We start from the raw sequence: 27,050 nt of genomic DNA on the forward strand, positions 1-27,050 counted from the left end.
CTTAAATGTAAATGGAATACATGCTCCAACCAAGAGACACAGACTGGCTGAATGGATACAAAAACAAGACCCGTATATATGCTGTCTACAAGAGACCCGCTTCAGACCTAGGGACACATACAGACTGAAAGTGAGGGGATGGAAAAAGATATTCCATGCAAATGGAAATCAAAAGAAAGCTGGAGTAGCAATTCTCGTATGAGACAAAATAGACTTTAAAACAAAGTCTACTACAAGAGACAAAGAAGGACACTACGTAATGATCAAGGGATCAGTCCAAGAAGAAGATATAACAATTGTAAATATTTATGCACCCAACATAGGAGCACCTTAATACATAAGGCAAATGCTAACAGCCATAAAAGGGGAAATCGATAGTAACACAATCATAGTAGGGGACTTTAACACCCCACTTTCACCAATGGACAGATCATCCAAAATGAAAATAAATAAGAAAACACAAGCTTTAAATGATACATTCAACAAGATGGACCTAATTGATATTTATAGGACATTCTATCCAAAAACAACAGAATACACATTCTTCTCAAGTGCTCATGGAACATTCTCCAGGATAGATCATATCTTGGGTCACAAATCAAGCCTTGGTAAATTTAAGAAAATTGAAATCATATCAAGTATCTTTTCTAACCACAATGCTATGAGACTAGATATCAATCATGGGAAAAAATCTGTAAAAAATACAAACACATGGAGGCTAAACAATACACTACTTAATAACCAAGAGATCACTGAAGAAATCAAAGAGGAAATCAAAAACAACCTAGAAACAAACGACAATGAAAACACGATGACCCAAAACCTATGGGATGCAGCAAAAGCAGTTCTAAGAGGGAAGCTTATAGCAATACAATCCTACCTTAAGAAACAAGAAACAGCTCAAATAAACAACCTAACCTTACACCTAAAGCAATTAGACAAAGAAGAACAAAAAAACCCCAAAGTTACCAGAAGGAAAGAAATCATAAAGATCAGATCAGAAATAAATGAAAAAGAAATGCAGGAAACAATAGCAAAGATCAATAAAACTAAAAGCTGGTTCTTTGAGAAGATAAACAAAATTGATAAACCATTAGCCAGACTCATCAAGGAAAAAAGAGAGAAGACGCAAATCAATAGAATTAGAAATGAAAAAGGAGAAGTAACAACGGACACTGCAGAAATACAAAGGATCATGAGAGATTACTACAAGCAACTATATGGCAATAAAATGGACCATCTGGAAGAAATGGACAAATTCTTAGAAATGCACGACCTTCCGAGACTGAACCAGGAAGAAGTAGAAAATATGAACAGACCAATCACAAGCACTGAAACTGACACTGCGATTAAAAATCTTCCAACAAACAAAAGCCAAGGGCCAGATGGCTTCACAGGCGAATTCTATCAAACATTTGGAGAAGAGCTAACATCTATCCTTCTCAAACTCTTCCAAAATATAGCAAATGAAGGAACACTCCCAAACTCATTCAACGAGGCCACCATCACCCTGATACCAAAACCAGACAAAGATGTCACAAAGAAAGAAAACTACAGGCCAATATCACTGACGAACATTGATGCAAAATTCCTCAACAAAATACTAGCAAACAGAATCCAACAGCACATTAAAAGGATCATACACCAGGATCAAGTGGGGTTTATCCCAGGAATGCAAGGATTCTTCAATATATGCAAATCAATCAGTGTGATACACCATATTAACAAATTGAAGGAGAAAAACCATATGATCATCTCAATAGATGCAGAGAAAGCTTTTGACAAAATTCAACACCCATTTATGATAAAAACCCTCCAGAAAGTAGGCATAGAGGGAACTTTCCTCAACATAATAAAGGCCGTATATGACAAACCCACAGCCAACATGGTCCTCAATGGTGAAACACTGAAACCATTTCCACTAAGATCAGGAACAAGACAAGGTTGCCCACTCTCACCACTATTATTCAACACTGTTTTGGAAGTTTTAGCCACAGCAATCAGAGAAGAAAAAGAAATAAAAGGAATCCAAATCGGAAGAGAAGAAGTAAAGCTGTGACTGTCTGCAGATGACATGATACTATACACAGAGTATCCTAAAGATGCTACCAGAAAACTACTAGAGCTAATCAATGAATTTGGTAAAGTAGCAGGATACAAAATTAATGCACAGAAATCTCTTGCATTTCCAAACACTAATGACGAAAAATCTGAAAGTGAAATTAAGGAAACACTCCCATTTACCACTGCAACACAATGAATAATATATCTAGGAATAAACCTACCTACAGAGACAAAAGACCTGTATGCAGAAAATTATAAGGCACTGATGAAAGAAATTAAAGATGATCCAAACAGATGGAGAAATATACCATGCTCTTGGATTGGAAGAATCAACATTGTGAAAATGACTATACCACCCAAAGCAATCTACAGATTCAATGCAATCCCTATCAAACTACCACGGCATTTTTCACAGAACGAGAACAAAAAATTTCACAACTGGTATGAAAACACAAAAGACCCCGAGTAGCCAAAGCAATCTTGAGAAAGAAAAACAGAGCTGGAGGAATCAGGCTCCCTGACTTCAGATTATACTACAAAGCTACAGTAATCAAGACAATATGGTACTGGCACAAAAACAGAAATATAGATCAATGGAACAGGATAGAAAGCCCAGAGACAAACCCACGCACATATGGTCACCTTATTTTTGATAAAGGAGGCAAGAATATACAATGGAGAAAAGAGAGCCTCTTCAATAAGTGGTGCTGGGAAAACTGGACAGCTACATGTAAAAGAATGAAATTAGAACACTCCCTAACACCATACACAAAAGTAAACTCAAAATGGATTAAAGACCTAAATGTAAGTAAAGCCAGACACTATCAAACTCTTAGAGGACAACATAGGCAGAACACTCTATGACATCAATCACAGCAAGATCCTTTTGACCCACCTCCTACAGAAATGGAAATAAAAACAAAAATAAACAAATGGGACCTAATGAAACTTAAAAGCTTTTGCACAGCAAAGGAAACCATAAATAAGACGAAAAGACAACCCTCAGAATGGGAGAAAATATTTGCAAATGAAGCAACTGACAAAGGATTAATCTCCAAAATTTACAAGCAGCTCATGCAGCTCAATATCAAAAAAACAAACAACCGAACCCAAAAATGGGCAGAAGACGTAAATAGACATTTCTCCAAAGAAGATATACAGATTGCCAACAAACACATGAACGAATGCTCAACATCATTAATCATTAGAGAAATGCAAATCAAAACTACAATGAGATATCATCTCACACTGGTCAGAATGGCCATCATCAAAAAATCTACAGACAATAAATGCTGGAGAGGGTGTGGAGAAAAGGGAACCCTCTTGCAATGTTGGTGGGAATGTAAATTGATGTAGCCACTATGGAGAACAGTATGGAGGTTCCTTAAAAACCTAAAAAAAGAACTACCAAACGACCCAGCAATCCCACTACTGGGCATATACTCTGAGAAAACCATACTTTAAAAAGAGTCATGTACCACAATGTTCATTGCAGCTCTATTTACAATAGCCAGGACATGGAAGCAACCTAAGTGTCCATCAACAGATGAGTGGATAAAGAAGATGCGGCACATGTATACAATGGAACATTACTCAGCCATAAAAAGAAATGAAATTGAGTTATTTGTAGTGAGGTGGATGGACCTAGAGTCTGTCATACAGAGTGAAGTAAGTCAGAAAGAGAAAAACAAATACCATATGCTAACACATATATATAGAATCTAAAAAACAAACAATAAAAATGGTCATGAAGAACCTAGGGGCAAGACGGGAATAAAGACGCAGATCTACTAGAGAATGGACTTGAGGATACGGGAGGGGGAAGGGTAAGCTGGGACGAAGTGAGAGAGTGGCATGGACATATATATATACACTACCAAATGTAAAATAGATAGCTAGTAGGAAGCAGCTGCATAGTACAGGGAAATCAGCTCGGTGTTTTGTGACCACCTAAAGGGGCGGGATAGGGAGGGTGGGAGGGAGGGAAATACAACAGGGAAGAGATATGGGGATATATGTATATATATAACCGATTCCCTTTGTTATAAAGCAGAAACTTACACACCACTGTAAAGCAATTATACTCCAATAAAGATGCTAAAAAAAAAAAAAAAAGAAAGAAATGTAAATCCTTTAAATATTGTACTTCTTCCCTTAGCTTTAGTTACATATCTTGTTCAACTATCAAGATGATACAAAAGAAAATCCTAAAGTCGTTATAATAGGGTGTCTCCTAAAGCAAATGCTATAAATGGATGGAATTTTCAGGCCACTAGTGTTAAACAGTGAGAACTCATTCAGCATATCTTAAATTCTCCAGTTTGCTCCAACCAAGACAGATACAAAGGGAATATGCTTTGTTTGGTTTTCTTGTAATTACAATAGATTTAAATGTTTTTTATCACCAATGTATCTTATTAATACATTTTTTAAAAATACTACTTTGTATACCACAAGAAGAATGCAAACAGGCTGTGGCAGAGGCTGTGTGTCCAAACCCCCTTCAAGGAAGACATATGAAGACAGCCCAACAGGAATCAAATGTGGAAACAAGATAGTTATAGCAGAATCCTCCAGTCAGGCTGTATTCCATCTGGCCCTCCTGGGCAGAGCCTTCTCCTCCATGGAGCATTTATCAATCAGGGTCCCAGCAAAGCAGATGGCACACTGCATAACTGAAGAGATTTTAATAAAGGGACTATTTACTAAAGTTTGGCAAGGTTAGGAAAACCAACAAGAGACAATGCAATCTTCTCAGGCTAGCAACAATGGGGTGTGTTTTCACCCCTGGGCCTGAAAAAGCAAAGGAAAGGAAGAGTTACAGGAACCCGGAGAAACAGATGAATAGAGAGGGCCACCTGACAGGAGCTGTGACCTTCAGGTTAGGATGGGCAGGGAAGAAGGGAGTGAGAGAGGGGAACGAATCCTCCCATTTCACACTCTAGTCACAGCCCCAACCTCTAACTGCAGAAATCCAACTAGATGCCAGGTAGCAAGGATCCTACCGATGCAGTCCACACAGGTCTGCCTCCAGGGACACACACCAAGGTGGGGAAGGGTGGGGAATGGATCTGGAGGGAAACAGAACTTATCCACCTCTATGTAAGATCCTAAGATGTATGTGAAGCAAATTGCAAATAATATACAAGACATATCAAACAGTACAGCTGACTGGAGCAAAAGGTGTACGTACAGAATTAATGGAAGAAAAAGTGGAAGTGGTAGAATGAGGTAGAAGTCACAAGTTAATTTGGTAGGTAACAGGCAACCACTGAAGGTACACATACAGGAGAGTGAGATATTCCCAGAAAATGACAGCCGTATATACAGTCTGATTGAAAGGAGCACGACTGCAATCGAAGGTCAGTTAGATTATTCCTGCACCCTAAGTATTAAGGGGGTAGTAAGAAATAAACATTAACATGAGTTTTCCCCTAGTGCATCCCAGGTATCTCAAAAGTCTTCTCCATTTAATCCTCTCCATTTTAAACTGAGTCTCAGAAAAGTAACTTACTGAAAAACAACCAACAAGTAGTTAACTGTTACAAGGACCACATTATTTCACTAACTTGTGCTGTCCTGTAAGTCTTGGCAGTAGAAATAGAAAGTGAAGAACGGACGTTTCAGTGACAGGCCCAGATCTCCATTAACAAGAAGATCTCAGATGAGTCCCTTAACCCCTTCCTGGATCAGCTTCCTCATCTGCAAACTAAGGGCACCTAACAAAATTATTTCTCCCATCTCTGAAATTCTCCTGTTGTATTACTAAGACTTAATTCATCAATCTTCTCACCCTCAAACCAACCTGCCAGTGAACATCCACAGCAACTTCATCTTCAACTCATCTCTTGCTGTAGACTATCACAATTAAACCCAACTACAGTCTCTCCAATAAACCCACTTAAGCAAAACTCTTCAGTGCGATGCTATCCCTAATTAACCCAAACTGGAGGTGATAGGCCTTCTGTGATACTGTGATATAAGAAATACATATTTGGTCACCATCCCCGGTTCTTGATACAGATCTCCTAAAACTCTTATGATTTCCTGAGTGATAGGGTGAGAGGAGCATCTTTTGTTATTCATAATAAGCCCCTTTCAAGCAAATCTGAATTTGTATTAATGAGTTAACTCTTGGAGGAAACAGGCTGGTTGGTGTCATCCCTGATGACATATGATGTGGAGCATCTTTTCATATGCTTATTTTCCATCTGTGTATCTTCTTTGGTGAGGTTTCTGATAAGGTCATTGGCCCATTTTTTAATCAGGTTGCTTATTTTCCTGTTGTTGGGTTTTGAGAGTTATTTGTGTATTTTAGATTACAGTTCTTCATCAGGTATGTCTTTTGCAAATATTTTCTTCCAGCCTGTGACTTGTCTTCCCATTTTCTTGATACTGTCTTTTGCATAGCAGAAGTTTTTCATTTTAATGAGGTCCAGCTCATCAATTATTTCTTTCACAGATCATGCCTTCGTGTTACATCGAAAAAGTAATTGCCATGCCTATGGTCACCTAGATTTTCTCCTGTATGATCTTTACTGTCATTCAGTTTTTTAAAAATATTCAGTGGCTAGCATATGCCTGGTACTCAAGCAACAATACCCTCAAGCATCCTGAAGCACTGCTTTAAGAAGCTCAACTGAACCGTTAAGGCAGTGATTCTCAACTAGGAGAGAGCACAGCAGTCATGGTATAGTATGAACGTAGTGTCAAATTTAAGAGCACAGGCATCGGAATCAGACTGCCTAGACTCAGATTCCAACTATGCCACTTACTACCTGTGTGCCCCTATGTCGCAACTTCCTCTTCTAAAAAATGAGGAAAACAGGGGTACCCACTGTACTTCACAGTACTGTTGTAAAATTCAATGACTTACTCCATGCTTAGCATAGTGCCTGTCACACTGTAAGTGCACAATAAATGTTAGTAATGATACTTCTAGACCTTACAAGATGGGGTTGAGGTATAGTTTGAAAAAAAAATTCAAAGTTATCACTGCTACAAATTTTTAATCGTGATATTTCATTTTATTTCAGGATTTCAAGGAAGACTAAGGTATAGTCTAAAATTCTCATATTCTGTGGTCACCTAATAAATTAAAGACTCAAAATTAATGAATAACAGCATGTGGAAGGTAGTAAATACAAGCCAGAAGGAAAAGTATGTGGTTAAAAATCTCAATTTGATGGAAGTAGACTGTTTTTTTTAAAACACAAATTCCCATTTATTAAAAAAAATGGTTAAAATTTTAAGTGAGAACCTCAATTCACTTAAAGTAGACTATATTTACAAATTAATCCACAGAATTAAGAATGGTTTACTCCTCAGTGGTTTCAAAGAACACTGGCTAATAAAACAATCAAAGCATAATTCTATTTTCTGTAACTACAAAAATCATACATAGAGGAGGAATCAAAATTGAATACTACTTTTAAAGTACTTTCAGAAGGGATAACTACAACTAATTACGTGATATAAAAACAAGCAAATAATGTCAATTATATCTCAATAAAACTGAAAATAAAGCTGTTTCCTTATTTTAAAATTAAATTCTGTCTTCCTGATCTGAGGTTCAAATTAAATCTATTTTACACTAAAATAAAAATAAGATTTTTTAAAAAGACTATACCTGACATTTATAAGCCAACCAAATATATGCCTCCTCTATTGGATTGGTCAATGCACAAAGCAGTCAAGGACAAAATTTTATGATTTTTGTCCAACAAATAACTTTCATAAAAATGCTTAACAATGTTAACTAAGTAGTATTTTATAATACAGTTCAAATAATATATACATGTGCTTATCTGACTTTCAACAATTACCTTTAATTGTTTCCTCCACAACTTCTACCACACGATCTATCTGTTGAACCTAAAAAGAAAACAAACTGTTAGACAAGCAATTTACATGCAGAAGAAACAGCAATTTTTGTTTATCCTTCTGCTTGAGTCAACATAACACATTTCGAAGCACACAAATGCAAGTTTTCTTTAATTAATGCATTTGGAGATATTATAAGAAATACTCCGTATTGTTTTGTGTTACAATGAAGTATGAAATTATCACTCTCCTGTCCTCCAATTATTGAAGAAATAATATTACATTTAAATAAACTGCCTGGAGTTCTATTAGGATAGCCTATCAACATAAACTCAACACATCCTGAGATATAAATTGCAGTTTAATTAAAACATGTATCTTCACACAGAGCTTCAAGGAAAATAGCATAATATGACAACCTACACAAAAGGACATATGCTGGTATTAAGAAGACCTACTCCAAATTTTATGCTTTATTATTTTAACACTGAAACCCTTTTTAATGAATTTCTACCATGTGCTGGGTACCCCGCTCAGGTCCGTGGAATACAAAACCAAATAACAGCTCCTGCCCTAGACACAAGTGACTAAGGAAGATTTCCCAGGGTACCATGGGAACACAAAGGGAAGATAATAAAACATGTCTGAGTAATCCAGCAATGCTTCTCAGGGAACCAGAGATGACTCTTGAGGGATAAACAAGATTCAGATAGGAGAAGCCCACTAAGGGGATTCAGTTAGAGTGGCTACAGTTTGGAAGGAAAATGAAAAAAGCAAAGATTGTAGCCCAAGAAGCTAGAGGAAGGAGAGCAAGACAGGTAAGAAAAGGTCATAAGCTGGTATTTCTTCTACATTTAAAATCCTCAGAATCATTATTGTTTTATCACAAAATATAAATATAAAAAGGAAATAAAGTAACTCATAACACCCTCCATTTCCGCTCCTCAGACAAAATCACTCATAACGGTTTGATGAGTAGATACCAAGTGTTAAACATTTACACATAATTCTGTTCTGTAGCGTTTTCTTCCGTAACAAATTATGAGACAGATAGACAGATGACAGATAAAATAACAGACCTCCACTTGATTTTTTTTCTATACATCATCAATACATCTAGGTCTACTTCATTCATTTTACTAGCTGCCTACTCTCTCACATATGGATATAACATAATGCATTCATACAGTTCAGTAGTGATGAATTCCCCTACTGATGAGCATTTTTGTTACTCCTAATCGTTCATTATTATACAATGATGTTGCAATGAACTCAACTGAGACAAGAAGAACCTTTTAAAAACACTTTATTTAAAATGCAATGTCACATCTCTTTGAAATATTCTTTTGGCCTCAGTGCCTTACAGGAAATAAGGGAAGACTTGAGAGAACACACTTGAATCCAGCTCTGCCTGTGACCACTCGGCCCAGCATGATGGTAGTAGTAACAATAATTATTGAGAAATTGTCAAAGGCAAAGTAAATCTCAGAGAAAGTTAGATCTTTAGTCCTAAACAAACCTACCTAACTGGAGATGGATGTGTCCACCTAGAACCACTGGAACCATTAAGTTCCAGTTTTATTAAGAGAATCCACATGGCTTCCTTATAGAATGTGATCAAACCCAGGATAATAGAGAGTTCAAAGAGGAAGAAGTAGCCAACAGTGTCAAATGCTTCAGAGATAACAAGTAACATAAAGACTAAAATGGGTATACCTCATTTAACAATAAGAGGGTCAATGAACCCAGTTCAGTAGTAATGAATCATAAATAAGAAAATGGTGACAGCTCATACAGACAACTCTTACAAAAAGCTGGGTAGAAAAAAGAGAAAGAGGACTCCTGATAGCTAAAAAAAAAAAAAAAAATTGAATATACATGTGTTAGTATATTTAATTCTTTCTTTCCTTTCTTTTTTAAAGTTTACATGCTGAGGAGAGAAAGGCCATAGATAAAAAGGAATTGAAGACAGAAGAAATAATTGACGGAGCTAGGTCCTTCAGGAAGTAGAGAGGGTAAGATCCAAAACACAGGTAGTAGAGACACAAGCCAGAATGGGAGAGGGGCCAAGTCATCTTCTGAAACAAGGGGTTAGGAGGGAAGCCTGAAAACAGATGTTATTACTCTTGTAGAAGTCAAAGAGGATATAAAACAAGATTCCCATCTGTTGGCCTCAATTTTCTCAGTGAAATAAGAAGCAAGTTCATCTGCCATGAGTGAGAAAGCATACTGTTAAATAAGAACAGAGTGGATGCTTAAAATACCTGTTAAAAGTTTAATACCTGGTTAAAAAAAAAAAAGAGAGAGAGAGAGAGAAGACTAGAAACACATAAAAATTGCTACGGTATTGAGATACCAGTTGAAATTAGATACCATGAACTTTTAACAATGACTCCATGTATAGCTGTCATTTTCCTCAGGGCCCAGCAGATCTTATGTAGGAACCAAACAGTTAAATGGATTGACCCAAGGTTTGTTCATTCCATCATTCATTCATTCACTCATCATTTGTTAAACATCTAACAAGTGCCAGGAAGGTTCAAAAGGCTGGGGAAATAGCACAGAGATTTACAGGACAGATGTGAAGGATACGGAAAAAAGGAAACTATCTCTGCTGGATAACATGAAACTTTAAGTATAGGTTAGATAGAGAAAGAAGCAGAGCCAGAAAGGAGAAATAAAGCGGCTGGGGGTTGAAGGAAGGAAGGAAGGAAGAAAGGAAAGGGAGGGTGGGAAAGAGGAGCGAGGATGGAGAGAGATAAAGGAGAAAAGAGAATAGGAGGTTATAACAGAGTACAGATACAGGCATTTAGTATTTTTGAAGAACAGCAAGGTCCAAGATCTAGTCATGAGAACAATTTGCTGAAAGAGTTTGATAAAGGTGATAACCACTGGAGTTGCGAAGTAAGGAAGTAAGGTTAGAGTGTTGGTGAGACATTCCATATGGACACTCAGATTGCCCACGATATTAGAAATATAGGTAGGATAAGGAAGGAAGAGTTGATCAAATTTCCCAGTGAATGTAGGTGAATGACCAACATATCAGTTGAGGAAAAGACATAATAAAAGAAGTACAATATGAAATAATTCAATAATGGAACCAAAACAAAAATGCTTTCCTATGCAGTTGGAGACATCACAGTTCAAAGGGAGTATTGCACCCAGTCTTGTAGCACATGGACCGAATAAGAAGCAGGCACCCTGGAGAAAAGTCAGAATAACATGTGGAGGGAGGAGTTAAAAGGTTAAAAAGTTGGAGGTAAGCTAAAACTATAAAATTCTTAGAAGAAAACAAAGCCATAAATCTAGATGAATCTTGTATTAGACAATAGTTTCTTACTATTACATCAAAAGAATGAGTGATAAAAAAGGCAAACTGAACATCATCAAAATTAAAACCTCTTGGTACATCAAAGGACACTACTAGGAAAATAACAAGACAACATAGAAAATGGGAGAAAATTTTTGCAAATCATATACCTGATAAGAGACCTGAATCTAGAATATATAAAGCGCTCCTTGAACTCAATAAAAAGACAAATAAGCCATTTAAAAATGGGCAAAAGATCTGACTAGACACTTTTCCAAGAAAGATATACAAATGGCCAATAAGCACATGAAAAGATGTTCAACATCATTAACCAACCAATACACGCAAATCAAAACCACAATGGAGGAAGTGGGCAGTTACTGTTTAACGTGCATAGATTTTCAGTTTGGAAAGATGAAAATGTTCTGGAGATGGATGCTGGTGATGGTTCCACAGCAGAGTGAACGTATTTAACACCACTGAACTGTACACTTAAAATTGATTAAGATAGTAAACTTTATGTTATGTATATTTTACCATAATGAGATACTACTTCATACCCACTAGGATGGCTATAATCAAAAGGACAGACAGTGACAAGTGTGGGCAAGGATATGGAGAAATTGGAACCCACATCACACCTTGCTACTGGGAATGCAATAAAATGGGGCTGCTGCTCTGGAAACCAGTCTGGCAGATCCTCAAACCATTAAACCATATGATCCAGCAATTCCAATCCTAGTTGGATACCCAAGAGAAATGCAAACGTATGCCCAGACAAAACTTGTACACAAATAGTCACAGCATTATTCATAATATGCAGAAGGTAGAAACAACCCAAGTCCCATCTACTGATGAATAGATAAACAAAAGGTGGTATAACCATACAACAAAGTGTCATTGAACCATAAAGGGAAATGAAGTATTAATAATGTTAAAACATTATGCTAAAGGATAGAGGCCAGAGGAAAAAAGGAAAAAATCAATCAACATATTGTCTGATTCCACGCATATGAAATGACCATAATAGGGAAATTTTCAGAGGCAAAGTAGATTCGTGATTATCCATGGACGGGCGGCGAAAGAAATGAGAGGGACTGCTAAGGAGTACTGTGCTTCTTTTTGGAGTGATGAAAATATTATAAAATTGATTGTGGTGATGGTCGCATAACTCTGTGAATATACTAAAAACCACTGAAGTACACAATTTAAATGGGAGAATAGTGTGGTGTTTGAATTATATCTCAAAAGGGCTGTTATTACTGCCACCATCCCCCAAAAAAAGGTTGAGGGTGGTCAAATGTTCTAATGTCAAGGTCATGAAACTCAAGAAAAAACTGAGGAAATGTTCCAGTTAAAGGAGACTTAAGAGACCTGACAACTGAATGTAACTTTGGGTCTAGATCTGGGATTTTTCTTTTCCTATAAGGGACATTATTGGAACAATTAACAAGATCTGAATAAGGTCTGCACACTAACTGATAGTATTTTAGCAATGTTAAATTCCTGGTTTTTATAATTAGACTATAGTGATATAAGAGAATAGCCTTGTTTTTTAAATACAAGGATATTTAGAAGTAAAGAGGCATCAGGTTTACATCTTGCTCTCAAAAGGATCAGGAAAAATGTCTATATATAAAAAGAATAAGTAAATTTGGTAAAATATTAACATGCGGGGAATCTGGGTAAATGGTATAGGTTAATTCTTTATTTTCACCACTTTTCTGTGAGTGTGAAATTATGTCAAAATAAAACTTTTAAGTGTGTGCGTGGGTGTGGGTGTTGAAGAGATGAAGATTTTCTTTTACCCTAATGGTCACACAGAATTGACGTGAATGCATCAGTTCTGAAATGCATCAAGGTGAAAATGTATCCTCTGACTTTGAAAAAGTACTTGATTATCACATTCACTTTTAAGGGAGAAAAACAGATATTGCCTACACCTGATCAGTAATCGCTGGGTGGTGTGGGGGGAATCCAGGACTTCAAAAGGAAGGCTCTACCAAACTTTAAGAAAAAGAGAAAAAAGCATTTGATTACAAAAAAGCAGGGGGGAAGTTCACTAAATGCCTTAAAGAAAATGTTGTGTCACTTCCATTTCTAGTAAAGAGGATACTGGAGGAAGCGGTGGGAGAAAAAAAGAAAGAAGAGGAGACAGTGAAGAAAGAGGGAGAAGAGTCAGGGGAGGGGATATTAAATGGAAGACGCAGAGGCTGGGAGGCAAAAAGAACAGGGTGGGAGGCAGGGAGAGAAGAAAAAGCAGTCCTGAGTGAGAACAAACTCAAGATTCACATACAGTAATGAGGAATATATTGAATTCATTCTGGGAAGAAAAGGAAAGCTGTTCTTAATTAACACTATAAATTGTAGCCCTGAATACACAAGAGCTTGGTCTCTGGCATATAATTCAAATAAAATAAATAAAAGGGTATCTTGTGTCCTTCAGGCACTTAGTTATAACTATACAGGAAAAAAAAAGACATGCGGTATGTTCTATCACTGACTCCATATGATCTTGACAATGAAGAAAGGAGTAGGTGAATAAACAATTCATAAATAACATTAATGAGTCATTCTGCTGCAGAACTTTTAAAAGAAACCCATAAAAATATTCTATTCAGCTATTATGAACTACTCCAAATTTATAACTCAACATATATTGAAGAAACAAACCTATACAAAGCCACCTAAAGCAAATAAAAGAGCTATTCTGAAGTTTCCTAATTGTTTCGAGCAGTGCTATCCAACAGAACTTTCTACAAGGACGTAAATGTTTACACACTGGGCTCTCCAACATGGTAGCCACTAGCCACATGTAGTTACTGCGTACTTGAAACACAGCTAACTGTGACTGAGGAACTGAATTTTAATTTTAATTCACTTAAATATTCACCTGTGGCTTTTGGCAACCACACTGGAAAATGCAGGTTTAGAGTATGGCCAAGACAGCCACCCAGTTTGTGGTGATGACGTGTTAAGGAAGCCCTAGGAAACTAACACACACCTCAAACACAATTTTGCCAACTAGGCTAAAATAAAAGTGTAGTCAGGGAACAGGCTAATACTGTCCTGCAGTCAGAAGTTCAGCTTTAGTATGCACTTGAAGTATCTTTTTTTCTGAACAACCAGCAACTAGATAAGTTGCAACCAGACTACTAATAACAGCATGATAGTTAACATTTCTTGAGCAATTACCATGTCCCACGCTCCGTGCTAACACACCACATGCACCATCACTTTTATTTATTTATTTATTTATTTATTTATGGCTGTTGTTGGGTCTTCGTTTCTGTGCGAGGGCTTTCTCTAGTTGCGGCAAGCGGGGGCCACTCTTCATCGCGGTGCGCGGGCCTCTCACTATCGCGGCCTCTCTTGTTGCGGAGCACAGGCTCCAGACGCGCAGGCTCAGTAGTTGTGGCTCACGGGCCTAGTTGCTCCGCGGCATGTGGGATCTTCCCAGACCAGGGCTCGAACCCATGTCCCCTGCATTGGCAGGCAGATTCTCGACCACTGCGCCACCAGGGAAGCCCCGCACCATCACTTTTAATCCTCAGAACATCCCTCGGCAGTAGACACTTACTGTTATTTCCTAGGCTGAGGGAACTAAGGCACGAAGGTATCCTGCTAAATTCTAGCCAAGTGGTCTTAGTATATCTTATCTAGGAATGGCACATAAGGGGCACGTTTTGTGAACTTCCCTTTTCCTTTACACACCGAGGTCATTACTAACTGATCACAAAATGATATCCAACTGAACTTGGACTTTCAAGTTAACCAGGCAACAACTATTCCCCCAAACGCTCACCCACCAATCACCTCTGCTGTGCATGCATTCACTTGACAAATATCTATTAAGCACCAACCAAGTACTATGACTGTTCTAGGAACGGGGGATCTAATGGTGAAAATATCAAGTCCCTGCTTCATGGGCCTTACATTCTATTTGGAGGAGACAAACAGGTAAACAACTGAAAATGTTCACTTCCTATCATGATAGATGCTATGAAGAAAATAAAATCTGGGAGTGGCTGGAGGAGGAGGAGAGGGCAATTTTGCTACAGTGGTCCAGGTCAACCTCCGGACAGGCAGCATTAATGCTGGGACATGAACCATAACACAGAAGCACCAACGTGAACCTCCAGGGGGAAGAGCACATACAGGGGTTGAGAGACAGAAGTGATGGCGAATGAGGGCCATCGTGGTAGGAGATGGGGTCAGATAATCAGGGAGGGAAGACTATGTGAGACCTTGTAGCTCATGTGGTGCCGGTTACACTTTACATTCCACCTGAGAAAGGAAGTGATCGGAGGGTTACCTGAACAATCTCAGTAGCATCACTCAGGCTGATTCTATCAAAAATGTGCAAAGACCACTCTTTATCCACATTTCTCTATTACTTGGTGTGAGTCTTTTTATACTTGTATGAATCTGGCTGGGGTTTTACTACCCCTTGATTTTATCCCAAGACACTTCAAATCCTTTGAGGAGTAACAAAGGTTAATAAATTATAGATACACAGCAACATAGATACAGAGGAACTCTCTCATTAGCTCTCTTAATTTTGATTGTATATAAATAAACTAGGGCAACCTGTCATTTCATTCTAATTAAGAAATATCAGACCAACACTTTAAAACCACCTAAAAACTCTATCAGCCTTTAAAAGAAAAAAATACCTTTCTTTCTACCTCTGTTAAGAACTATACTATAAAAAGCCTTTTCCACTAAATGCATGTTCAGATTTTTCACTTTTACCATAATGGGAGCTTGATCCAATAATCAGCATTTGACAGGTTAAAGTTCAATACTGACTTCATGGTAAAAAAATATTTTTCTCTCTAAAAAATTTTCCTTCAAGCTGTTAAGGGAAGTCCCTACCTCTATAAATGGTATTGGAAGAGAGCTCATTTTCCAAATCTCTTAAATTTGGAGAAGTCCAGAGCAGTCACTAGCTAACTCTGCTGGAAGAAAGATTTCTTGAATTCACAAGCCCATGAACAAGTTTACTAATGTTACACAAAAGAGCATTTGATGCTACATGTGGTTTAACTTTTTCAAAAAAACTTTCTCATCTGCCAGTACAGTTTCATCTTCTTTCACCTCTTCATTGAGAAAAATTCTTCCCCAGTGGTACAAATAGCCCTTTCATCAAAAGTTATATGACAGCACATTCCACACACCACTAAAAGCATATTTTCTACCTGAATGGTACCAGTGAGTGACGAACACTGAGTAAGAGATAAAAATTACTAAGTGAAAGATGAGGCCAGGCTAGATGGATGCCAGCAAAATGGGGATCAGTACCAGGAACTTTGTCCCCTTAAATCCAATTAAAATACCTATAAAACTTTCTCGCAGGGGGTGGGGGTGGGGCATCTTTAAGAAACCAAAATCAACATGCTAAATTCAATTACATAGAGAAACATTCTTTGGGACATTAGAATATTATAGCCATATTAAATAATAGGACATGTTATAAAGTAAAAAATTATATATAAAGTAATACTAAAGTTGAAAACAGTAGTACTAGAATTCAAACAGAAATACACATTAGGGATGTAAAACATCAACTAATAAACAATGTTGCATGTAGTAGGCAGAATAATGGTCTCTCAAAGATGTTCAAGTCATGATCCCAGAACCAAAGAGTAAATTACCTTCCATGGCAAATGGACTTTGCAGGTATGATTAAGATTAAGGACCTTGAGATGATGAGATTAACCTGGATTATCCAGATAGGCCCAATCTATTCACATGAGTCCTTAAAAGCTGAGGATCTTTCCCATCTCTGGATAGAGAGAGAGATCAAGATAGAAGAAGGGTCAGAGAGAGAAGGCATTGCATTGCTGGCCTTAAAGATGGAAGAAGGGGGCCACAAGTCAAGCAATGTGGTGGCCTCTAAAAGCTGGAAAGGGCAAGGAAGAAGACTCCCCTAGAGCCTCCAGAAAAGGATGCAGCCCTGTCAACACCTTGATTTTAGCCCAGTAAAACCCATGCCCGACTTATCTCCAGAATCGTAAGATAATAAATGCGTGTTGTTTTAACCAACCGCGTTTGCGGTAATTTGTTATGGGACATGTGAAACTCATACACTAATTAAGAAACAAACATGATAAGAGTTAGCATCATCAAAGAGGGAAAGGAAATTTTAAAAATAAATGCTGCTGGAATAACTGAGAACAATACGGAAAAATATAAATGCACACTTGATATTTAACAAATATTCACTCAATAAGTATTTACTGAGCCAGACGCTGCACTAAGTACAGAAACTAATGTAAAATATGTAAAGCTGTAAAATAAGAGCAAACAAAATCCCTGGCTTTATGGAGCTTGTAAGTGTCCACCACAGTAAACTGCAAACAGAGTGAAGAGCTGAACAAATCCTTTCCATAATTTAAAAAAAAAAAAAAAAAAGGTCTAAAAGAAAAAGAAAAAAATATATACTTTATCAGACCTGTTCCTAGATCCCGGAAACTTAAGTTTAAGTTTTGAAACCACAGGAGAAATTACCCACTCATTCCCCTCCACCTCAAATTCCAAGTTTCTAATATATCAAAATTTTAAAAGTCAATGAAAAATGATAAAAAGACACACAAATTTTCCCAAGTTAAAATAGGTTGATTCCCTGCTGTTGAGTTCTAGGAGTCCTTTAGATATTCTGGTATAAACCCTTTAAGGAGATATGTGTTTTGGAAATGTTTTCTCCCAGTCCATGGCTTATCTTTTCATCTTAACGGTATCTTTGGGGGAGCCAAAGGAATTAATTTTGATAAAGTCCAATTTATCAATTTCTTTTCTTCTGTGTCCTAAGAAATAGCTGTATGTGGCTACCTAAGAAACAGTTTCCTAACTCACGGTCACCAAAAAAGAGGGGAAGGTGATAAAAAATTCGAACACTTTATCAAAGATATATGGATATCAAACAATCACAGAAAATATGCTCAACATCATTAGCCAACAGAGAAAACAAATTAAAACCACAATGAGATACTACTCATTCCTAGTACAACAGCTACAATTAAACTGGGAGTACCAAGCTTTGGTCAAGATGTGAAGCAAATGAACTGCTGGTGGAAATGCAAAATAGTATAGCTGTTTTGGAAAACACTTTGGCAATTTTTAAAAGGCTGAACAGATGCTGACCATATGACCAAGCAATACCATTCCTAGGTGTTCACCCAGGAGAATGCAAACATAACGCACACAAAGACCTGTGCACGAATGTTCACAGCAGCTTTACTCTTCATAGCCCCAAACGGGAAACAACACAAATTTCCATCAACGTGCTCAATGGATAGACAAACTGTGGTCCATCCATACAGTGAAATAATTCCATACAATAAAAAGTAACAAACTATTAATAATCACAACAAAATGTAAGATAGGTAGCTAGTGGGAAGCAGTCGCATAGCACAGGGAGATCAGCTCGGTGCTTTGTGACCAGCTAGAAGGGTGGGATAGAGAGGGTGGGAGGGAGGGAGATGCAAGAGGGAAGAGATATGGGGATATATGTATATGTATAACTGATTCACTTTGTTACAAAGCAGAAACTAACACACCATTGTAAAGCAATTATACTCCAATAAAAATGTTTAAAAAATAATGATAATAATCACAACATGTATGAATACTGAATGAATCATGCTAAGTGAAAAAAGAAACAAAGTAACATACACAGGCATACCTCATTCTATTGCACTTCACTTTATAGCACTTTCCAAATACTGAGTTTTTTATAAATTGAAGGTTTATGGCAACCCTGTATGGAGCAAGTCTACTGGCAGCATTTTCCCTACAGCATTTGCTCACTTCCTGTCTCTGTGTCACACTTTGGTGATCCTCACAATACTTCAAACTTTTTCATTATTATATTTGTTATGGTGATGTGTGATAAGTGGTCTTTAATGTCACTACTGTAATTAATTTACGGCAGCATGAACGGCGCCCACATAAGACAGCAAACTTAATTGATTACTGAAATGACAAAAAAGGATTTAGACTATTACATAAACTTAGTTGACAAAGAAGCAGGATTTGACAGAACTGACTCCAATTTTGAAAGTTCTACTGTGGGTAAAATGCTATCAAATAGTATTGCAGGCTGCAGAGAAACTGTTCATGAAAGGAAGAGTCAGTCGATGCAGCAAACTTCAGTGTTCTCTTATTTTAAGAAACGGCCACAGTCACCCGCCTTCAGTAACCACCACCCTCATCAGTCAGCAGCCATCAACACTAAGGTAAGAGCCTCCACCCCCAAAAAGACTGTGACTCACTGAAGCCTCAGATGATGCTTAGCGTTTTTTAATAATAAAGCATTATTTAAAATGAAGGTATGGGGACTTCCCTGGTGGTCCAGTGGTTAAGACTCCATGCTCCCAATGCAGGGGGCCTGGGTTCGATCCCTGGTCAGGCAACTAGATCCCGCACGCCCCCAACTAAAGGTCCCGCGTGTCGCAACTGAAGATCCCGCATGCCCCAGTGAAGATCCCACCTGCTGCAACTAAGACCCAGCACAGCCAAGTAAATTTTTTTAAATAAAATAAAATAAAATTAAGGTATGGATATATTTTTTAGACATAATGCTGTTGCACACTTAAGAGACTACAGTATGGTGTAAACACAACTTTTATATACACTTGAAAAGCAAAAAGATCGTATGACTTGCTTTACTGTGATGTTCGCTTTACTGCAGTGGTCTGGAACCAAACCCAAAATATTTCTGAGGTATGCCTGTAATTCCATTTATTTGACATTCTGAAAAAGGCAAAACTATAGGGATAGAAATCAGAACAGTGGTTTCCGAGGGCTGTGTTTACTGTTTGCTGGGGGTGGGAGGTGGGGGAGCTGACCACAGAAGGAGACAAGGGAAATTTCCGGTGCAACGGAAATGTTCTATACGAAATTCATCAGAGGTGATTTCATTATATGTTAATTATATTTCAATAAATCATACTTAAAATAACAAAAAAATCAGTATCAATAACCTACAAGAAAATAATTAACATATAATGAATAAAGGGCATATAGAAATAACCACTAGATTATACTGCTTCTGACACTTACCTTTTCACACTGTCTTACCCCTACCCTCCCCCTCAGTCTTTCACCCTGTCATGCTGATTCTGACTTAAGCATTTCACTGAATGCAAACTCCTTCTTTCCACCCTACTTATCACTCATCTGCACTACTCCAAGCTACACCTCTTAAAATTAGCGCCTCCAAATTTCACTCAAATCAGGGTGCACTTCTTGCTATTCCTTCTCCCTTCCAGGCACCCTGAAGCACACATGCTTTTCCTTAGATACGTTACTGCTTCTGCTCAAAAGCCCTCTCTCCTTTCTCCATTCATCAAACCACTACTCACCCTTTGAAACCCAGGTCAAGAATGGTTTCAACCTCTGTGTGCCCACCAGACTTTATCCCTATGCATATTTATCATGATTATTTGCAGCTCTCCTCAGATTTTACTGTCTTTAAGGAACAGACAAGTTTTATTCAGCTCTGTATCTCTAGCAAATAGTTTCATTCCAGGCACACAGCTGTGCTCAGTGTTAACTCTACTAGTAAGATAATTAAATTTTTTTAAAAATGCTAATACAGAGCACTAACTATGTGCCAGGGACCATGCTAAGCACATTATGTGTATTAAATACTTTAAGCCTTACAAAACTCGGAGTTAGGTTCTATTATTACCTCCATTCTATGATGAAGAAACTGAGGCACAGAGAGGTTAAGTAACTTGTACAAGGTCACGCAGCTAGTAAGTGGTGGAGCAGGGATATGAACCTGTGTAACCTAGCTCCTAAATCCATGCTCTTCCTAGTATGCTAGACTACCTTTTTATAATTCAGTAGGTGAAAAATGTATACACATATAGATAAAACTAGAGGAAGCCATGAAAAAGTAAAACAACAGATCTAGGAAGGTACAAAAATGAATGGGCTTTTAAATCTACATGTCATTCTGTTACAATACTGCCATTTTGATAATTAAAGGTAAAAAAAATGGAATATGACAAGAAGAAATATCAGAAGACATGAAGTAGAGACAAATAGGAGAAGGAGAGTTTCTAAAATTTTGCCCTCAATATCGATGCCACCATTACCGTGACATTATTCCATTTCATGAATTTATTTACCTTCTGGAATACAGTAATATGATAGAAATGTTCTAAAACGTATCCTCTTTCAAATGCTGCTTTATTTATACACATAATTTTCAAAATTAGCATTCACATATGAAAGAGTCATCATGCTGTCTGACTTTTCAGGATTAGAGCAGCCTGCCTGAAAAGATGATTAAACCACTGCAAATCAACCTGGTAAGAGTCCCTGAGATAAGTGGACACCTGTGTTAAACCACATTTTTGTTCAGCTCTCCAAAGAAAATATGCATCTGCCTGCAGGGCTCACAGCTGGCACATCAGGAAGTTCTGTCATATACAAATTTTCAGCATCTAACTGTGTATTCTGCTTTGAATTGCATGTTTTAAAAATGTTTTTAAATGTTACAACCTGTTTATTAATTCACAGTTTATTTAGGATTTCTAGAGATATTATACAAAGATAAGCCTAATGAATCAATGCCAAGACCAATTTCAGATGCAGTCTTTATTAGCTCAGAAAATCTACACAAAATGTACCATTCTGTAAACATGCTTTCCTGTAACAGAATAAAAACCAACCTTCCTAATAAATGTCATGCCTATCAATAATGACTACTATAAGAATTGAGAAATAACACTACCTTAAGCAGAACTCAAGCAAATAAATACTATTTCAGCCATCTATTCCTAACACAACTCCCAGCTGATGGACATAAAGTGTATTTCCATCTGAACCTTACAGAGAAATTCCCAACTGATCAATCTCCCCATCGTCTAGGGACCCATCCCATCACATTCTCCAGGAGGCTGAAGATGTTCTAGGCTCAAACCAGATTTCCCTCCCCAAGAACTAGAATGTAAGCTCTACGGGGACAGGGATCTTTGGTGATTTTATATACCGCTGCATTCCTAGCACCTGGAACAGTAGCTAGCACTTAGTAGGCACTCAGTAAGTACTAGCTGAATAGAAAAAACAATAATGTGGCAGCCCTGCGATTTAAAGCCTGGCTTTCTGAGCTCTGAAGTCTATTATTCTTTTTTGCTACCAGACTTTAAAACAGAACATCCTTTCTGGTTGACTAAGCTAAAAGAAACTTTCCTGCCAAAAAACAAACTAAAGAGAAGAAAAGTAGCATTCAATAGGTATAGTCACAACATCTTGGAACTACCTACAGCTAGACACAGAGTAACCAATGTAAACAAATAAGAGCAGTGATTTAAAAAAAAAAAAAAAAAAAGTGACATTGCATGAAAACTAATTCCAAGGTGAATAGTTAACCATAAGTATTTGTCAAAAGAGAAATGAAGGGACTTTCCTGGTGGCGCAGTGGTTAAGAATCCACCTGCCAATGTAGGGGACACAGATTTGAGCCCTGGTCTGGGAAGATCCCACATGCTGTGCAGCACCTAAGCCTGTGCGCCACAACTACTGAGCCTGCGCTCTAGAGCCCGCAAGCCGCAACTAGAGAAAGCCTGCACACAGTAATGAAGACCCAACGCAGCCAAAAATAAATAAGTAAATACATAAATTTTATTTGAATAAAAGAGAGAAATGAAAATTTTCACTGTAAGGTAAAATGTTTCAAGATCCCATAAAAATGAAAAAGATCTTGATTCTGCACTGATTACCTATAAATTTATGTTTTTATAAATTTATATTCTGGATATAAACTTCATTTAATCATGCTAGGGGAAAAGTTTTGGTTAAAAAAAGGTCTTTCTATCCAACACATATACGTTTTCAAATCTGTTCTTTCTCCTCTCCCGCTATAAAAAAAAACCCGGATGGGAGAAGCCTAAAGATTACTGCCACCAAAGCCAGTTCTTCTGGACCCAGAGGTTGATAGGTATTACTTCTGGTTGATATTCTGTTATTTTCTTTCTCCGTCCCACCACACAGATAATATTAATCACAACTAGATTCAGGAGACATTACGACAGATGATAATATAAAGCCCAGGAGTCAAATCACCAATTACTAAGGGCCCTCACCACACTGCTCTCTCTGATTATGGAAACAAATTAACTGTCCCATTTCTAAAGGCTGATATGGGTGGAAATTAACATTACAATGGTAACAAATATCATTCTTCCTTATTAAACATCTTCTTAAATGCTTAGTCCAGGAGCACCTGCAAACATGGGACAGACTTGTCTTTTTAACTCAAGTGTGCAATAAGTACCTTGCTCACCATCTAAAGGCAGCCTTTTATTTCTATCACTTGGTCAACAGAGCAGACCATCCACCCTGTATATGGTGCAACACAGACAAATCCTAGCAGGAGGTGAAAGCACAGAATACAGTTACAGCTGGTCTTCCTTCGACCTCTATTAACGCCCTCCATCACAGAAACTCTGTAAGGAAAATTCTGTGAAGGAATAACAGTCTTCACACAGCCTGTAAATCAACTGTGCAATACAATTCTAAACATCCTCCTAAAAACAGGCTCCCAAGTCAATGAATTTAAACACCTTCACATTTTTTTTTACACTTCAGCATTGTTTTTTCTTTGTGTAAACCAATATAATTCATTTCTTTACTTGACTGTAACTCACTATGTTTCAGAAGGTTTCTGATTTTGTAGCAGTTCAACAATTATATTCAGAAATAGATCTCTCCAAACGCCAATTATAAATAATATTGGTTTCCTTCTCCAAATTTTCTTCAAATTTTTCAGTTCTCCTGTACATAATTTTTATATATAAAGAGTCAGTTGTGATAGATGTCATATAGCTGCCACAGATAAAAATGCTCTATAAAATGATGTTGACAAAGAACAATCTTATACTTTAGTAATAATACCAAATGCTGAAGATATAATTAAACTACAACCCCAAAATGTTGTTATTGACAGTGCAATTCTACTTTTGGAAACTTTTCACAATATACTGATCTTAAATTTAAAAAGCCCTTTATGAGCATTATTGTATGATGTACATTTCCTAAAAATTAGAAAACTACTTATATCCAACAATTAAGAACAGTTAAGTAACTTATGGTATATCCTTCAGCAGAAAATTAACACAGGACTTAAAAATGGTTAAAGAGCTCATGGAATAAAATCGCATGGAAAAATAAGGACACAAAATAGTTTTGAGATTACAATTAAGTAAAATATGCAGAGGTTAAAAGTTTGAAGGGGATAATTATTGTGTTAGGGTGAGAGGATTATGAATTTTCTTTCTATTCACTTTTTCAAACATGTACTGTTTCTCCAATTACAAAGAAGCTAAATAAATATAAAGAATTGTAATGGTAATAAAATGAGACAAAGAGACAAAACAGAAAGCATGCTAGATTAAATGGGGAAAAAATATGTTTATCTGCCACACCCACGAGTTTACATCATCCCTGAAAATAGTGTTCCGTATCACCAGCACTGGGCATCCTCTCTCCCACCACCTTGAGAATCTCCCCAACATCCTCACATACACTAAGCTCTTCACAACACACAGTGGAGTTCAGGGAAATGTTACCATAATGTACACAGAGAAGAGACTTTTGCCATACTACAGAAATTCTACTATTCTGGGAACTTAATTCCTTGAGATGAACTCAAAGATGAATTCCAAGCTTTTACCACGCTTTATCTCGAAAACAGAATTCTAACTAGTTTTCTATTTCCCTAACACAGCAGGATTATGTTTATGGAGAAAGTTAGTCTGACATGAAAAGATAACTCAGGAGTCCATATTCAGTTCATTCCTTAAACCAAGAGAAATCAAAATGTAAACAGACAAGTGGTGAAAACAAACTAAAGTTCCCAAACATTCAGGTTCTGTTTGTTTAACATGAGAATGTTTGTTCAAAGATTATTAAATTTGCCAGTGGGGCAAGGACTTCACAGCAGAAAACAAGTTCACTACACTGAGAATACAGTATAAGAACCTATCAATAGTACATCAAATAAGGAAAAAAATCCAATAAGTCTCAATCCAGATGCCAATTTTTCATACAATTTTTTCTATGAGCATACAATCTTTTTATATATTTTTTTAAATTAATAGAGCCTCTTTAAAAGAAGATCATTACTAAGCACAGCGAGTACAGCTATAGCAGAATGGAGGGAAGGATGAAACACCACCATTTGGTCAGCAAGTACTGTCTGAATGCTAACTACCTCTGGGCATCTGTGAACAATGACGTCCACGAAGAATGAGAAAGATATTATAGTAAGTAGCCGTCCCCTGACTTCACAGAACTTACTGCCCAACAGGGGAAGAAGCACACCAACAACAGAAGTACAGAAGGAAGCTTCTTTCATTCAGTCAGTCACCAAACACTGATTGAAAGGATGCCTACTGTATTTCAGGCACCTTGGGAAAGGCTAGAGAAACGTGGTGGGAGTTTAAAAAAAGACTGAAAAGCTGTCAGCGTGGAGCTAATAATTCAAAAAGAGAGGTGGGCTGTATTCAAAAAACCACATAAGTTAACCCCAAAAATACGACTCTGTGAAATGCTGAGAGAGCAAATGAAAGGTTAACTGCATAGTAAGTGAAGGGAACCCAGAGACAGGATTATCGAGGCCTGCGCAGAGCGGTCAGGGCAGGCTGAGAGAAGGGGTAATGGTGAAGCCACGACTTGGGGGATGAGTAAGATGGAAGTGGGACATTCCAAAAAAGACACCTATATAGTATGATATGGCAAGAGATAGTGCTGGACACACAGACAAAGACCAGGCTATAATTAACGACCTTAAATTCCATACTATGGCTTTTTATTGTGTGATTTTTTTCTTTTTAAATGAGAGAACCTAGAATATGTTTTCGCACTAGGTTCAGACGTTACACAGACATAACAAAGTTTCCGTGGCAATAGGGAAAGTATGTTAAGGACAGCCAGAAGTGTAACCTAGCTTGTAAATAACCTAGAAATAGAAAACAAAATGTGGAGCCATGACAAGTTTTAACAATGTAGGACTGTCTTTTTTCCTATCAGGTGCAAGCTTACCCCTATGATGCTCAGCCCTTTAAGGTAGTCCTGACGAGGCTGGGCTTGAGGAACACATCCAGCAAGCACTATTTTCTTGTTCTCCTCTTGAGCTTTTCTAAGAGATTGAAGAGAAAACAGTGTTAATTCTTTTCCTCACAAGCATACCCTTGGAAACTGATGTTAGTGCACATAAGTTCCCTAAAACATAACAAGCCCATCTAGCATCAAACAGGATTTTCTTACAAGTGCTTCAAAAAAATGCATTATAATAAGACTTCTGAACTATGTGTCTATTTATCACACCATAAACAACACAATGGCAGTCCAATCTGATAATGCCTTTCATTACAGCCTCATTATAAAACAAAAAATTTTACTTATATAGAATATTCAAGGATATAAATCGTTCTTGAAAACCACATTTTCCAAATAGACATTAGCCATTCAATTATTTTAAATCATTCCTTATTTTAAATATTAATATTAAAACATACTATATGATTTCCCAGTCTTTTGTCTAGTATAAAAGTAAAATATACATTGAAAAAATTGAAGAGAAAAGTAAGAAACAGAAGGTATAATACTCCCTCTATCCTGAGAATTCACACATCTCCTCACTTCTGTTCCTCAGAGACTGTCTACAACTTATAGATTATTTATGCTTATGTCCAGACAATCCCTCTCATATGCAGGTATGATGTGTAACTAGCCCTGTGTTCACTATAAATACACAAAAATGAAACAATATTTTGTTTTACAACTTCCATCCAATACACCTTGTGTATCTTTCCTTTTGTTTCTTTAGTTAAAG

At 37.2% G+C, this 27,050-nt stretch overlaps 1 protein-coding gene across 4 annotated transcripts in view; it reads right to left on the minus strand.

Annotated features, from left to right (window-relative positions):
* Window positions 1-27,050, minus strand: part of CDKAL1 (CDK5 regulatory subunit associated protein 1 like 1) — a 650,586-nt gene that overhangs the window by 450,244 nt on the left and 173,292 nt on the right. For all 4 annotated transcript variants that reach the window (XM_068557565.1, XM_068557566.1, XM_068557568.1 and 1 more), the window contains 2 exons: window positions 26,258-26,354; window positions 7,890-7,938 (listed from right to left, as the gene is read on the minus strand). In XM_068557565.1, coding sequence (XP_068413666.1) covers window positions 7,890-7,938; window positions 26,258-26,354 — 146 coding nt within the window. The remainder of the gene's footprint in view (window positions 1-7,889; window positions 7,939-26,257; window positions 26,355-27,050) is intronic.

This window comes from Eschrichtius robustus, chromosome 12 (genome assembly GCF_028021215.1).
Source record: "Eschrichtius robustus isolate mEscRob2 chromosome 12, mEscRob2.pri, whole genome shotgun sequence".
NCBI lineage: Eukaryota > Metazoa > Chordata > Mammalia > Artiodactyla > Eschrichtiidae > Eschrichtius > Eschrichtius robustus.